Source organism: Vulpes vulpes, chromosome 8, assembly GCF_048418805.1.
Source record: "Vulpes vulpes isolate BD-2025 chromosome 8, VulVul3, whole genome shotgun sequence".
Lineage (NCBI taxonomy): Eukaryota > Metazoa > Chordata > Mammalia > Carnivora > Canidae > Vulpes > Vulpes vulpes.
The window spans coordinates 2,499,659-2,515,573 of record NC_132787.1 but is presented as its reverse complement, the minus strand read 5'-3'; the positions used below and the strand labels follow the sequence as shown (position 1 = coordinate 2,515,573).

Genomic DNA, 15,915 nt, shown 5'->3' with positions numbered 1-15,915 from the left:
ACACGCAGCAGGTACGGACGCATCCATAAGCATATGTGCATGTTGGCCTCCAACTCTGGGGTGGAAAAGAATTGGCTGGAAGAAGAGAGCAGGGGCCCTTGTGGGGCAGCAGGGTGACAGTGGGTTGGCAGGAGAGTGGGGAGGGAAGGAAAAAGGGCAGCTGACCGCCCTGGAAATAGTGTGGGACTGTGGGCACTTAGGGGACCCAAAGGGAGGAGACACACCGAAGCTCCTACGCGTGGCCGGGATCCCCTCTCACTGCCACGCGAGGATGCCCGCCTTGCACTGCGTGGCCTGGAAGCACGGGGCCTCCCAGAGGTGCGTCAGCAGCAAATCTCAGCTGCCCACCACCCTCACGGGCACCCACCAGGCCAGAGCCGGATGGCAGAGACCCGCGCCCGGGCCAGAGACCCGGAGGGAAGCAAGGATTAGATGGAGAAGGTGTAGAGGGGCACCGTGGCTGCCGACATCCGGGAAGCACACTGGACACCGGGAATCCCGGCACTGGTCGTTTATTGCAGGAGAAGCGGAGAAGTGGACATGACCCGAAGGGGCGCCCCTGGCTGCAGAGGCCCAGGAAAGACGGGGGGTAGAGGGGGTCACGCTTGGGGGTGTGTTCTCTCTGCCCCGGGAGGCCACGGAGGAGGTGATTGGCCTTCCTGGGTCGGAGCGGGCACCGCCACGGACCACGGGGCAGGGGATGGGGCGGGCAGGGTGGGGGCCCGGACGGGCTGGGGTGGGGGCGCATGGGCTCTGCGGCTTTGCACGCACAGGGCCCCCGCGGCCTGCCCCGCGCTTCACCTCGAGGCCTTCCTGGCTGCGCAGCTGCCGCCTGAGCCCTTGGGCCCGGGATCCTTGAACTCGCTGCCGCAGCCGCCTTTGGTCTTGACGTCCACGGCCGCAGGTTTGAAGCTGAAACTGCTCGAGGCGCCAAAGCCCACGCTGAAGCCGGTGCCTCCTGCCCCCGCGCCAGTGTTGCTGATGACAGCTGGGACGGCGGGAGAAGACAGGACGGGGCTGCGGGCCTTCCGGGGCATCGGGGCCCCTCCCTCGATCGCCCCCTCCCCGTGGGGACCGATTCCCTCCGGTGGGTACTTGCAGTGTGCTAAGAGGTTGCGGGCAGCACCGGCCTTTCTCAGGTACTTGGCCACATGCACCTGACCCCTTGCCTGAGTCTGCGTCCCTCCACCTGCATCAGGCTTTGCGCCTCCACGAGCTCTTGGTGAACGTCCCCCACGGGACAAAGGTCCTTGAGGGAGGCCCGGGCGCTGCCCCCACGGAAGGGGCTTGGGCCTCGCCCCACCTCTCCTGGGGCAGCACCCCCACCCCCTGCTCCTTCTCTAGCTTTTCCATCTGCTTCCACCATCAGGGCCTCAGGCCCCCCCAACCCACCGCACCCCAGGCCCCCTCACTGCGACAGCTTTGTTTTGGCCTGGCCCCAAGAGAAACACAACACGGCCAGTAAGCCTCATTCTCACAAGAGGCTTCTGGACCACACACCGTGGGGTTTCCTGTGCTTTTGTATTTCACCATATTATTTTTCTCCATCACCGCTTCTCCCTGGGAACTAAAGCCGGCTCCCTCCCAGTGCCCCTGAGTCTCCCCTGAACCCTCTCTGGTCTCATGGCCTCGGAGGCTCAGACCGAGCGCAGACCCAGGCCCTGCAGGTACTTACAGATGCTCACGGAGCTGGGATGTTCACCAGACATCCTGGGGAGAGAGAGGAGGAGCAGGTAACCCCCCGTGAAGCAACGTCACAGACGTGTGCCCCTGAGGACGTGCCCCCGGCACCGCACCCAGCCTCCCCTCCTCCCACACCCCCTGCTGGGAAGGCTGGCTTCTCCATCCATCTGAGTGGCCCTGGGTCATCTGCTGGGTGGGGTCCTCATGTCCCTGCCGGCCTCTGCTATGCCAGTGGCCTCACGCAATTAAGAGGAACGAGCTCACCTGCTGGCCAGGCCCCAGGCTTTGCCAGAATGAGCTCCACTTGGCCGGCTGGTCTCCTGGAAACCACCTTGCCCCTCCCCGCCAACACCATCAAGCACGCAACTCCAAAGCCTCCAACAGGGAGGCTCTGTTTTCCAGAAGCTGCTGAGGTTAATCTTTCCTCTCCCACCTCCTCGGTGGGATTTACACAACTCAGTCCTTCCTGCCGTCTAACTTTGGTCTTCACTGTTGCACCGTATCAAACCTATTCCCTCTAAGGCTTTACCCAGTGGGACCTGACCGGACCAGACCGTTTGCCTTCAGTCCTCCTGCTAAAGCACAGAGAGACAGAGAGAACCGCTCCAGATGGAGGAGACCTGCCCCCCCACCCCCGCCGCGCCCCCCACCTGCACTCCTCGCCCTCCAGCAGCTTGCGGTAGGTCGCGATCTCCATGTCCAGGGCCAGCTTCGTGCTCAGGAGCTCCTGGTACTCGCGCAGGAGCCGGGCCAGCTCCTCCTTGGCCTGGTGCAGGGCGGCCTCCAGCTCGTCCAGCTTGGCCCGGGCGTCCTTCAGGGCACAGTCGCCCCGCTGCTCGGCGTCGGCGATGGCCGTCTCCAGGTTGGCGCACTGAGGGGCAAATGCACGTTGAGTCTGAACGCAGTTCCGAGATCCTGCGCAGATGACCTCCTCTTATTTGGTCCTGACTGAGAGTAGATACTTTGAGGTCCTCCTACTTTCTCCACCTTTGGACATCCCTAGAGGTGAACCCGTCCTTCTCCTCATTCCAGGCACAGTTCCCCTCCAGTCATGTACTGGTTGGTGCATGATGGTGGTGGCCTTCCCCACCTTGGGAGGGACGAGGAGGGCACCGAGAAGGTGAGCCTCCTGGGCACGTGGCCCCGATCCTCTCCCTCCTGGTCAGCAACACTGGCTGCAAGATTCTAATGTCACCCTGCCCCCCCCCCACCCCCTGAGCAGTCTTGGGGCAGCTGGCTTAATCCTGTCCCACAGTGTAGAGGTCGTCTTGGGAAATCCTTAAATCATAAAGAAAATAAAAAAGAGAGAGAGAGAGACGGAGGGGGAACCAATAAAGCTCCTATTAATAAAATTTCTGTCCAGTAAACCTGCTGGGTTCAGTGTGGCCTCCAAAGTTCCACAGAGGATCATGCTACGGGGCAAGGCCCTCAAGAGGTACTTTTGTTAACAGCAGGTCTCACCAGCTCGGAGACACCTGCGTCAGGTGGGAAGGCCACTTGCAGTACAAAGCCACCTCTGTGCCGTGCCCACGGGAAAGCTGCCGGGGGTTCTTGAGTCTTTTACTCGTGGGTGTGCTTTCCCATCACCTGGCCCAGGTGCTAGTGGGATCTGAATATCTGGCGTCTCCTTTCTGCTGTGTCCCCTTCCCCTGGAGTCAAATCTGCTTCACCCCCAAGGAGAGCAGCTTATCCTGAGACCAGAGAGAATTCTAGGCTGCTGTTAGCCGATGCCACCGCCTCTGCCGGGCAGGCCCCCAGTCATGCAAACACCCGTAGTGTTCTGGAGGAGTGGCTCACAGGTCAGCAGAGACGCCTAGGACCCAGCTGCCCGGCCTCTGCAGACCATGTCCTGTCCGCATGACGGTGGAGGTCGAGTCGTTCGGGGGTGGCAATACACTCCGTGACCTGAGATCTATCAAACTGTGGTCTGCTCCTTTTCAGAGACTGAGGTCCTGCAGGGTGAGCTGGGGAGACTCCTGGGTCTTGTGAATGTGGCATGAGGGGAGAAGGCATGAAATCTGGGTGTCCCCGGATTAAACAATTATCACATGGATCCCAGGGTCATCAAATGCCAAAGGGTCTGCAGCTGAAACCATGGGCTTTTGGGTGGAAAGGCCAGAAGGCAGGAGAGCATCGTGGCCGACGGGCCCCAAGGGGAGCTGTGATGGGGACCAAGCACCGAGAGTGGCCCCCCACACGCTGGCTCCGCAGGAAGGTCACCTTCCCTGACCTCCCTGGTGGCATCATAATCGCGAAGTCACTTTCCAGTAATAAACTCATCCAACGGTGAACACGCTGCGTTTTATCAGATAAAATATCATAATCAGGTCCTGAGGGCAGCCTCAAACACCTTGTGGTTTTCTTTCATTTATGCAGAACTTGATTAAATAAAAACACCATGACTGCTTATTGGATGTGGCCTTTTCTCTTTCCACTGTCAGGAGCCTGGTGCCCGGAGGAGAGGGTGTGTGTGTGTGTGTGTGTGTGTGTGTGTGTGTGCCCGTACTCAGCCCGTCCTACCAGGGGGTGTCCTACTGACCACCACCCCGCCCATCACGGAGCTTCTGCTCCCTGCACACACGCCACGCAGTGTCCTCCTGGGACCCACTGCTCCCGTCTGCTCCTGCACGGGGACCCCTTCCCCTCTCCTTCCCGCCCACCCATCCCAACTCCTGCAGGGACCCCCACTGGGGTCTTCATTCCGCTCTGGCCATCGGGGACTCCAACGGCCCTTAGGGAACATGCTGCACAGTGGGTGGGGTAATTCGTCCTTCTATGTGGGTTCAGGCCATTCTCTCCTCACGGATTATCAATGCGCTAAGGAGGGACCGTGTCCCGTCCTTGTTCCGTATTTAGCCTCATACCTTTGGTGCTCAGCAAACCCTGCTAGCCGACTCATTTCATGGAACCCACCTGCTTCTTCACGTTCCCTATCTCGGAGCGGATCCTCTGGATTAGGCGGTTGAGCTCTGAGATCTCGGCCTTGGTGAGTTTGAGGTCATCCCCGTGCCGGCCCGCTGTGACCTGCAGCTCTTGGATCTGTGGTTGGGGGACGAGAGAAGAGGAGCACAGATCGGTTGGGAATTCATTCACCTCTTACGGGTGTCGAACATGGGGACGAGGAGGGGGCCATCTGCCGTTCTCGCTGCCTGAGCAGCAAAGACACAGGGAGGAGAGAGGGAGGGGAGGGAGGATGCCCACTGCCCTTTCCTTCTGGACGGGAAGGCCCTGACCCAGCTCAGAAGGACCCTCAGGCCCACAAATGTGAAAGCCTTGATGGAGTTCGAATTTCCTGTCCTCATTTTGACACAGTGGGAAACACGAAGAAGAACCAAGATCGATGCATTGATTATCCACGGAAACAGTGTCCGTGTCTTCCCAGGGTTGTGGCTAGTGTGGCCTCTGCTATCAGCACGGGCTACCGCGGGGCGAGGGCTAAGCCCATATATGCCCCCAACACATGTCAAGACTGTGGTTGACCTCCCTGGACCAGAAGGAGGCATTTCCACAAGGCCCGACTCCAAGACAAAGGAGGTCTTAACCCAGCCCGACACACGCACAAGCACACGCACGCACGAGGAGAGAATGGCAGGGGCAGCCGCTGGACCTCGGCACACCCGGCACACGGCCCACCTTGGTCTGGTACAGCGCCTCGGCCTCGGCCTTGCTCTTCAGGGCGATCTCCTCGTACTGGGCGCGGACCTCGTCGATGATGCTGTCCAGGTCCAGGTCCCGGTTGTTGTCCATGGACAGGATGACGGAGGTGTCGCTGATGTGGGACTGCATCTGAGCGATCTCCTGGAGGACAGTTAGGGACGTGGAGCCAGTCAGGGACCTCTGCGAGGGGAGCACGTCTTCCCTCCCTGGCAGACGCCCCGCAGCCCTTCCTGGGTGTTTGAATTCCGCCTTCAGCAGAGCCCAGGTGCACCAGCCATGCTGGGGGGAGGTGATGGCACTGGGCTGGGACTGCCCTCTCCGTCATGCACCAGGACTGCTCCCACCCCTGCCACGCTCACAGCAGCTGCCACCCTGAAGCCAGAAAGTCAAGCCTGAGCTCCCCGGGCGGCACGCAGAGCCCTCCGGGAGCTGCCAACAACCTTTCCTTCTGCAGCCCCCACACCTGACATGGCTCAGGCCACTCGTCCTGCTGCCTCAGGAGGAGATCTCCTAAGATCTTCCTCCTCCTTCCCTGGCAGCCCAAGCACAACTCACGACACCCCTCTCTGCTCTCCCAGGGCTCATCCATAGGTCGTTTCCCTACCCAACGTGGCCTCCTGGGGGACAGAAACTATTCCCCCTCTTATCAGGGCCTCCTCAAAGCCCACCTTATTCGCTCAGCAAATGTCAGCTGCACTGAGCTGCCAACCTTTGGTCTGTACGTCCACGCAGGGCGAGGGCCAGAAGCCTCTCGTGAGAGGAGCAGACCACACAGGAGAGCTCAGTGAAATCCTTACCCCTTCGTAGAGGCACTTGAAGAACTTGATCTCATCTGTCAGGGAGTCCACCTTGGCCTGGAGCTCCACCTTGTTCATGTAGGCGGCGTCCACATCCTGGGGGACACGGAGAAGAGCCCGCTGCCTTCTCCCGCCTGCCTGCCCGCCCTGCCACAAGGAGCCTCGGGTTCCCTACTCTCCCCACTGCCCCCGCCCCGTGCCTCACAGGGGTGGCAGGTTGCTGACACCTGCTGACACCATAACCTGCTGGCAGGTTGCAAACCACGCGCTGTGCAGGGCAGTGGCCACACCAGCAGTGTGGCGAATGTCCGGGTTCTAAGCAGGCAGATTCTGGGAACGGCCTGCATCCCAGGCAAGAGGACTGAGACAGAGGAGCTAGGAAATTAGAGCCCAGTCAACCCTGCCCAAGGGACTGAGTGACCCACGGGATCCCCCTCCTCAGCCTACCACCCTCACTGAGTCACGGACTCAGAGAGCCCCCTGCTCCCCGTCTTACCTTCTTGAGCACCACGAACTCATTCTCAGCAGCTGTGCGTCTGTTGATCTCCACCTCGTACCTATGTCGGCAAAAGAAAGGAGGTGGGATAATTATCCACTGGGATAATTCAGTTGTGCAAATGCTCACTTAGGAGTCAGTGCACCTCCGGGCCAAGAGCTGCATGGCGGTGGCCTACCAGCTGGGGTTCATGTGCCCCCGGGACACGCACAAAAGGAGGCTTGCCAGGAATAGGTTCAAAGGAATCCATGCGCAGCTCCTGGGTTCACACGTAACCTACCCTACAAGGCACCTGCCCCGGGTGCACCTGTGATGCGTCCTCCATCTCTCCTCCCTTTCACGACTACCCCTCCCTTGTGACAGCAGAAAGACACACGTTAGTACGGTGCCAACCCCACGTTAGTACGGTGCGTTAGCCCAGGGTGCACAACCTCCCAGGCACTAAAAAAATGCTATTCCCACCTTCCAGTTTTATGTTTTACTCATTTTTTAGACCTATTTCTGTCCTGGGTGAAGCTAGGTCTTAGAAATAGGATGTTTGGGAAAGGGCTGGGACGTTCCTCATGCAGGTACATTGTAGACTGGGAGACGGGAGCACCGATCGCTTACAGACCTCACTGTTCTACCCCTGACCATCATCAAAGGCTGTATTACAGGAAATTAAATAGAGCCTGGGAAGAAATCATTAGTGCTGGCAGGTGGCCGCTTTCCATTTCCTTTAACGTGAGCTGTGCTTTTCAGCTTCTTCCTCCTTCCCGAGGCATGCCACTGGCTGCCAAGGGGGAAAAGCCTTGTTGGATGACGGGACGGGGTAGCGAAGTGGGTTATTTTAAAAATGCGACTGGAACATTTCCTGAGACTGTCGGATTTTGTTGGTTACACTGAGACCACACAGAAAACAGCTGATGATTTATCTCAGATTCCAGTGTGTTATTTAAAAGATAACCGAACATATCTTTGTATTAGATTCTGTTGTGATAGGCTTGTTTCTGTTATAATTTATTATTACCTCCTATTATCTAAGAAACTATTCCATTTTTATTCCTCCTATCAACAAATAAGAGCATTTGCCAGCTGTAGACTAGTTTTTCGCCTACCTTTCTATTTCATAAAAGACGCAGAAGAAGCTTGGTCATGATAGCTATCAAATTATTGACATTCATTGGTCATGATTTTTCATTATTTACCTCTAGAGACCAAACACCAGAGCATACACAAACATATACATTTATAAAGAAAAACAATGCATTTTATAGTGCTATTGGCCTTATAATAGTACTTTTAAATAGTACTTTATAAAAAAAAAGTATGATTTACAACATATATTATGATGCACAATTAAAAGTCAAACTGTAACAAAGTGCATGTTGATTTTTTTTTTTTTGCCTTAGGACACAATTTATTAATTATCTCAAATCTACGTCACGTTAATCTTGAATGCTTCCAATAACCTATTGTACACGACGGCTTTCCTTTACCGCTAGGTGGATTTTATAAGAGCTCCCAGTTCATTTCCTTATTCCATTTCATCCCACAGCAACCCTACCAAGTAGATTCCATCATTATTATCTCTCAATTTTATAAGTGAGGCAAAGACTTTTCCAAGATCACAGAGCTAGTTAATAGTGAGGCTAGGATCCCAATCACCTCAGAGAAGCAATGCCTTAGATTTGTCTAGCACTTTGGTTCTTTTAAGAGCCGTTAATACATTACGATCAGCATTACCCTCTCAACAGCTCCTTTGGTGGCAAGGCAGGGGTCGGTATCTGAATTTTATAAATATTAAAATTGAAGTCCACAGAGGGTCAAGAGGCTCACCCATGGTCAACTCAACTGAGTGGTAATTCCAGAACACCTGGCCTTCCCACCTTGAAAAGCCCAGAGGAAGCATGGCCTTTGGAGGCCGCTGACCTGGACATCTGGGCTCTGCCTGGAAATCCCCTCTTTTTTTCCAGATTTCTGCTCAAATCCCCACTGGGCTGCAATTTCCACCTTAATTCCACTCAATCTCAATTCACACTGTATTCGTTTCTACTTCTTGGAGGCTCTCTGAAAGTGACCTTTAAGCCTATCTCCGCAATCTGGGTGCTTCCGGAGGTCAGAGACCATGCCATCTTCTCCCTCAGGACTCCGTGGACTCAGGGCAAAGTTCCATTTGGGGATATTTCAGAATAGAGATGGACAGACGGATTGAACATGGAGCAAGAGAAGTGGCTCAGCTCTGTCTCCATCCCCATGAATTGTGGAAGAAGTCCTCTTTCCCTAGAAATCCTGGCACCTGGAAGCAAACTTCCAAAAATATCAGATCACACTGGGCTGGGGTGTGTCACACTCTCCTCACTGGCCTAAACTTGGGAGAAATTATTTCTGGTTCCAAATAGATTTTCAATCATTCTCTTTAATGGTGGGATTCAGCAGCACAGATATGCCTCCCCATGAAAGACGTTTTTAAAACTTCTATTTGCTTAGCTTTAGGATTTGTTCTGGGATTGAAGTGATGGCTCACGTCCTAGGTACTCCCATGGAAAACCTCATGCAGCAGGAGCTACAAAGCCATCTGGGTTGTCCATCTGGTTTTGAGACAACTCTCTTGGCCCCGTTTCTCCATTTCCAATGTTAAAAGTTGGGCACACCACTTCCTAGACAATTCAGGGCACCACTCTGGGTAGATCTTTTCTCTTCCTAAGTCTCAACCCACCTGGATCTCCCTGCTTCCCCCATGGGAAAGGAAATAGCAAATGTTACCAGCAAAGGATCCAAGAAGGCAAAAATGGAGCTCCAAATCAACCTCATCTGTAATCGAGACCCTCCAGGGGCAGATTCTCTGCCTCTCCACTCACCTCTTCTTATAGTCCTCCACCAAATCCTGCATGCTCCTCAGTTCCGAGTCCAGCCTCACCCTGTCGCCCGTCTGTGTCTCCAGCTGCTTCCGCAGGTTGCTGATGTAGCCCTCATAAATAGGCTCCAGGTTCTTCCTGCAGTTGTTCAGATCCAGCTGCTGTAGCAGGTTCCACTTGGTCTCCAGCACCTGGTTCTGCTGCTCCAGGAACCGCACCTGGGACCCAAAGGTGGTCATAGCCCAGAATCCCCATGCCGTTGCCTCTCAACAGTGGAGAGAAGGCCCCAGAAATCAGACACAGTCATCCTACGGCGGGAGGCAGGAAATAGCAAGACTCATCCAAGAATGGACTCAGCCAGAGGGATGTGCCCATCTGGGTCCCTGAGGTAAGAAATAAGATTCAGTCTAAAAGAAATCAAGGAAGTTGGCTCAAGCAATGCTGTAACTGCCACCAGGAGTTACTAGGTGATGGAGGTAGCTCCTTTTGCCACAAATACTGGTGTTTTCAGAGTGAAGGGAGATGGGAAGAAGGGGAAAAACAGTGATGGGGGAACGGCACTGGAAAGTCACTCGGCTGGTTGACACATTCTCTCTTATGTGCACCCTAAATTGCTCTTGGTTGGTTGGGTTCCTCGGTTTTCATTTCAAAATGGGTCATCACATCTTTACAAGGGTCCTTCATACTTGACTAAAGGTCTCACACGTTTGGACTCACGAGCTTCAAGTCTCTGCTATTTGCCAGCCTTCCTCGTCTTCCCTATCTCTAGCTTGAGGGAGAGAAGGGGACGTGAGGGGAGGAACAGACTCTGGACAGGAAAACGAGCCCTGTCCCCTGGGGCAGCAGCTCTGTTTCTTCCACTCCTGCCCCCTCCCCTCCAACCACCCCACTTCCTCCTCCCGGCACAGTGGGAGGGACACAGTCTGCTGCTGCATGTTTCTTAGCCTCCCTCTGTGCTGGTTTCCTCATCTGCAAGGCAGATTGGGAGCAGACTCATGGGTCCCGATATACGAGAACTCCTCGGGACAGCAGCCGGCAGAGTCATGCCAGCTACTGTCCGGATTATGTCCCCTGTGACTCATGGCCCAGCCCTTCTGCCCCGGCTTGGAGACGGAGGCCTATTCCTTCCGTCCTCTCCACTCTTCGGGTCAGTGCCTCTGAGTCACCAGAGGCATCCTCCCTTTTAATTCCTGCCTGTCGTCCACCCCACAGATGTACATTAAATGCACACATGGGAACTCGACAGGCCCTGCTTCTCAATCTTCTCCCCTCAGCTGCACCCTTCAATTTGCTGGTGCATCTTTCTCATCCCCTCTAGAGACCCTCCCTGGCTTATATCCCCATCCCACTTCCTACTTTTGAAGTCCCTCCCCTTCACCACCCATCATGTCCTGGGACACTCCCTGGCCAGTGTCCCCTTGGTGCTCGTCTCTTGGATATGTGTCCCCATCTCCTTGTGTGATACTGAGAGCTCTCAGAGGCCAATCCGGCCTCCGGCGCACCCCTTCCCATCCCAGGGTAGGAAGGAAAACTGAAGCTTCTGTTGATCATGGGGGTGGGGGAGTGGGGAGCACGGTTCCAAGCCCTTTGCAGACATCCCATTCATCCTCCCATCCTCGTGTGGGGTGCGAGCCGCTGTTGGGTCCATTTACAGATGAGCAAAGGGTGGCTCAGAGGGATAACAAGCTCCCCCAAGTTTCCCGGCAGCTGTCGGGGGCAGAGCGAGTACCCCTGTGCACACCAGTCCCCGGGGGCCAAATAGATGCGGGAAGACCCACCTTGTCGATGAAGGAGGCGAACTTGTTGTTCAGGGCCTTGATCTGCTCCCGCTCCTGGGCGCGCACCTTCTGGATCTCGGGGTCCAGCTCCACATTGAGGGGGGCCAGGAGGCTCCTATTGACGGTGACCTGAGGGATGCCGCCAGGCGGGCACACAGACGGGCACACAGGCCCCAGCCCGGCGCTGCCGAACACGGTGCCCACGAAGCCGCCCAGCCGGCCGCCCCCCGAGCCCGAGCAGTGGCCCAGTGTGGACGCGCCCCCCCGGCCGGTCACGGGGGCCAGGGCCAGGCGCCGGCCGCTCCCCGGGCTCAGGAGGCTCCTGCTGCCGAAGGCAGCCGTGCCCTTGGCGCCGGCCCGGAGGGACGCGGAGCTGGCGCTGCCCCTGCCCGCGAGGACGGCCGAGCAGCCGCTGAAGGCTGGGCGCTCGCCCGCGGGCCGGAGGTGCAGCGGGCGGCTCATGCTGCGGGCGGGCCGGGCTGAGCGAGGCTGGGGTGCAGGTCGGGGTGCAGGCCGGGGTGCAAGCCCTGCTGGCCTGCCTCGCTCCCCCCGGCCCCTTAAATAGCCCACTGCACGCAGCCTAATTTGTAGGTCAGGGCCACCTATTAGCTACGTGGGGCCTCTGGGGTTCTCCGTTGAGGAAATTACCACCCCTCCCCTGAAATTTCTGTCTCTCCCACCCCAAACTCCTCACGAATCCCCTATAAAATGGCCCTGAACCCTGCATTTGCTTTGCTCACCTCCTGCATTATAATAATTTGGCCGCCTTATCTCCACTTGCTGCCCTCCAATTACTGGGGTTATCACCACCAAGATTTGGGATGGGCGCTTCCAGTGGTCTGCCTGGGGGTGGGGGCAGGCACTCCGCAGGGGTGCAGGGGTGTGGTCCCAGGGAGCAGATGCCCCGGTCAGTTCTGCTTCAGGAGGACACGAACGGGGTGGAGCATATTCCAGAGAAACATCCTTAGCCTGTTAGTGGAGGCTTATGGGGGCGGGGGGGGGGGGGGTGGCTTCTGGATGGGGATGGCTCTGTCCTGAGTTCTGGAAGGAAGTCCCAGAGGGTAGAGACTTCTGGTCTACGTGCAAGGAATTCTCAGTCTGTTGAGGAGTTAAGGCCAGTGAGAGCTGTGGTTGCAGGAGCTGGGGTACGGTTGCGGGAGGAGGGGATTGTTCCTTTGAGCTAAAAGGGTTCTCCAGAAAAACATTTCTGGAATAAAAGTGAGGGAGATGTGAACTGGGAAGAAGGAAGCCTGAGGAGATGGCACAGGGAATTTTGGGAAAACAGTCTTTCATGAGGTTTGGGTTTTTTTTTTTTGTTTTTCTTTAGTTGCGGAAGAGGATGATTCATACCATCCAAAGAACCCCTGATCAGGGCATCTGCTGCCCTGACATTTCTGATTCTGGATCAAAATATGACTGACTATTAAGAACAAGTCGAGAAGGGCCGAGGAAGTCGCCTCCAGTCTGAAAAATTAAGAACTAGATCCGCAAACTTCATTCCAAATAAGCTCAGGAGCATCTTCTGTGATCTAAGCCAATTTCCTTTTTCCAACTTAAATTGCCTTTAATTCTCCTCTTCTGTCAGGAAGAGCCCTTTCCCATACTGCTCTCCTGGTACCCAGGTGGTATTTCTCATCCGTCTGAGCACCGGGTGTGGGTCCCATTTCCACCATCAGGTTACCAGGTACCTGGATTAACCCTTCCCTCCCTGCTCACGCGGTGCTCAGCCCCGGCCTCAGCACCAGGGACATTCGGGATGAGTGTGAAACAGACTGGTGCTTGGGACGAGGCTCATTGCTGTGCCCTCGGTTATACCCTGGGGACCGGGCTCCCCTTGTTGCCCTCGTGGGGTGGCCAGGTGGCACCGGGAGGTAATTGAGTGACACAGCCCCCACTGAACCAATCACAGAGCGTAATAACAGCCGAGGTGTTTACCCCACAGGGAACAAGGCTGTGGGGGCATCGGTGAGGGAGAGAGTTGGCGCCAGCCACAGATGAACAGATAGAGTCTGGAATGTCCTGGGTGGGAAGGGGGGTGGGCTCTCTATGCTGCTTTTGGGGAGACACTATAGCCCATTCCCTCTGGAGAGGGAGGGGCAATGTCAGTGAAGCTGGGTGACCAGCAGACCCCCCAAGAACCTCAAGGTTATGGTCCCCATTATTTCATGAGATTGCTTCCTATGCCCCATACATTTAGCCAGGGTTTTATCCCCCACAAGCACCAGAGACAGTTCATTAACTCTGATCATTGAGAATAGAAAAGTGGAAAAGCATTTAAATGGAAACAGGAGAAACTTACATAGGGTTGGCTCTCAAAGGGAGCTTTCGAAATCTCCTTTTTTTCTGGAAACTTCTTAAGAATTTGAGACACCGATGCCTTTGGAACCAAGCCACTTCTGCCTAGGGTCAGGGAACAGGCAGGATGACCTTTTTTTATCGTCCTGTGAGGGGTTGACTCGTTGGATGAATCAGGAATTCCCGAACCCCCAGGCTGACCTTACAGATTATGGGGAGACAAAGGTGGCACATCCAGGTTTCAGAGGCATTGGATGTGTGATGTGTGAGGATGTGGGCAGATCAAAAGGAGGCTGAGGCCTGGGAGGAGGGATTCTCATGGCAACTGCCTCTGACAGCAATTTACTGTGTCATCTTGGGCTCCGGTGACTACCTCTGCCATTAGTTCTGGGCAAAAGCAACCCCTGGATTGGTAGACTAAGGTACAAACATCGGCCTTTGAAACCAGAGCTCAACAGCAAAGGATGGTTGGATGGATGGATGGATGGATGGATGGATGGATAGATGGATGGATCCTCTAAGCAGGGATTTGCAAACATGTAGTCATTAAACGGACTCTCGTTTACCCTGGAACACTAGTTCTTAGGAGATTAATAGGTATCGGGTAGAAAAAAAAAGTGTGGGGATGGATTCCCTGTTGTGTTAAAGAAAAAGAAAAAAAAGATTAAGCGGGTACCGTATTGCAGTACTTTTTAGATCCATCACCAGGCTTAGGAAGGCTGCACCAAAAGAGGCCACAAAACTCAGTGTTTTCCAAAGAAAGTAACTGGGAAGTGGGATCATTAAAAATAAGATTTCTTTTCTACTTTTTAATATTCCTAAACTTTCTTGTATGAGCATATAATGTCTTTATAGGTGAATTATTTAAGAAAAAAAAACAACCAGAGAAAAAGAGAGAGGCTGATTCTCATATCATACATGAAGTACTGTTATTAAAAAAAAAAAAAAAAAAAGAAAGAAAGAAAGAAAATCCATTGTTGTCCCAACCTTTGTTTGACCATACAGCTCTCTTTTTAGCCAAATACCTTATGGGAACCAGGGCTTCGAGGAAGGTGCTTTAAGAAACACGGAACAGGGATCCCTGGGTGGCGCAGCGGTTTGGCGCCTGCCTTTGGCCCAGGGCGTGATCCTGGAGACCCGGGATCGAATCCCACGTCGGGCTCCCTGCATGGAGCCTGCTTCTCCCTCTGCCTGTGTCTCTGCCTCTCTCTCTCTCTCTCTCTCTCTCTCTCTCTGTGACTATCACAAATAAATAAAAATTAAAAAAAAAGAAACACGGAACAAATTGCCTCTATTTCACCATTATTCCCAAACCCAATGTGACTTACAGTATCTCCTCAAAAACATGAAGGAAAACTAAATCTAATGACTATGGTGTGCGGCCTGATTTGGCTATGGCGCTGTGCCCAGTGTGACACTGTTAGAGCCAAAGGGAGGTTGTTGGCTTGGACCAGAGCGTATGCGCCAGCGTCACCCCAGCGCTGCTCGGGGGAAAGAAGTCTTCGGCTGGTGACCGATGCCGGGTACCTACATGGAGGAAGGTTGTGCCAGAGACTTCCAGGGCTTACCAAGTATCCTCGTGCTCCTCCTCATTTCTCAGCCTCCTTTGGGGATCGACTGGGGCTTGGGGCCATGTTGGCCAGTTGCATGTGGGTTGGCATCGACATCTGTCACTTCTAGGATGAGACACTTAACAGCCCGTGTGTCTCCTTCATCTCTCTTTCCCCTGTCCCAGGAACCTTGCAGGCCATGTGCCCTGTGCAGCGGGGCTAGAAGACCAAAGCACATAGGTCTGTGAGACACCTGCTGGGAGAGCCACGTGGGGGAGCTGCCCAAATCCACCTTCGACTGTGAATGGAGAATGAGCCTCTGTTGTGTGTCGTCTCCACTGAGACTTCAGGACTTGCCCTTTGAGACGGTCAGTGTTAATATTCTGGATCCACGTGTAAAAGGTGGGTGGTAGAAATATCTCTTAATAGCCAAGGCTTTTTCTCTTTAGTTTCTGTTCATCAAAAAACCCAATGGCTCTTAGATCTTCCGTGTTTCACATCTCACTTAGGCTTTTTGAAAGAACAGTCTAAAAAAAAAAAAAAAAAAGAAAGAAAGAAAGAAAGAAAGAAAAAAAAAAAAAGAAAGAACAGTCTATTCTCGTAATACGAAGAGCATTAATAATAACAGTGATATAAGAGCAACTATCTGCCGAGCCCATACTATGTGCCAGGTATGAATTAAATAATTCTTGTGCCTACTTTCATTGAATTTAATTCTTATGACAACTTTATACAAGGATTTCTATTATTAAGTTTTGACCGATGAAGAATCTGAAGCTCATGGAGCAGAAGCATTTTGCCTTAGTCACACAGTCAGTGAGT

The 15,915-nt window shown here is 54.3% G+C and overlaps 1 protein-coding gene across 1 annotated transcript; it reads right to left on the bottom strand.

The window, feature by feature from the left end:
* Positions 1–496: 496 nt before the first annotated feature.
* KRT72 (keratin 72) lies at positions 497–11,710 on the bottom strand. The gene is made up of 9 exons (XM_072765216.1): positions 11,249–11,710; positions 9,474–9,688; positions 6,634–6,694; positions 6,138–6,233; positions 5,317–5,481; positions 4,597–4,722; positions 2,334–2,554; positions 1,676–1,710; positions 497–988 (listed from the first exon to the last, which is right to left on the bottom strand). Exons 1-9 carry the CDS (start codon positions 11,708–11,710, stop codon positions 798–800), a joined length of 1,572 nt encoding a protein of 523 aa, XP_072621317.1. The 3' UTR covers positions 497–797.
* Between the last annotated feature and the right edge of the window lie 4,205 nt (positions 11,711–15,915).

Coding starts and splice junctions, on each gene's coding strand:
- KRT72 (XM_072765216.1), bottom strand. CDS start 11,710: ATGAGCCGCCCGCTGCACCTCCGGCCCGCGGGCGAGCGCCCAGCCTTC. Junction 4,723..5,316: donor AGGCGCTGTACCAGACCAAG/GTGGGCCGTGTG, acceptor CCCCAACCACAG/ATCCAAGAGCTGCAGGTCAC. Junction 989..1,675: donor TCCCAGCTCCGTGAGCATCT/GTAAGTACCTGC, acceptor CCGCCGTCCCAG/CTGTCATCAGCAACACTGGC.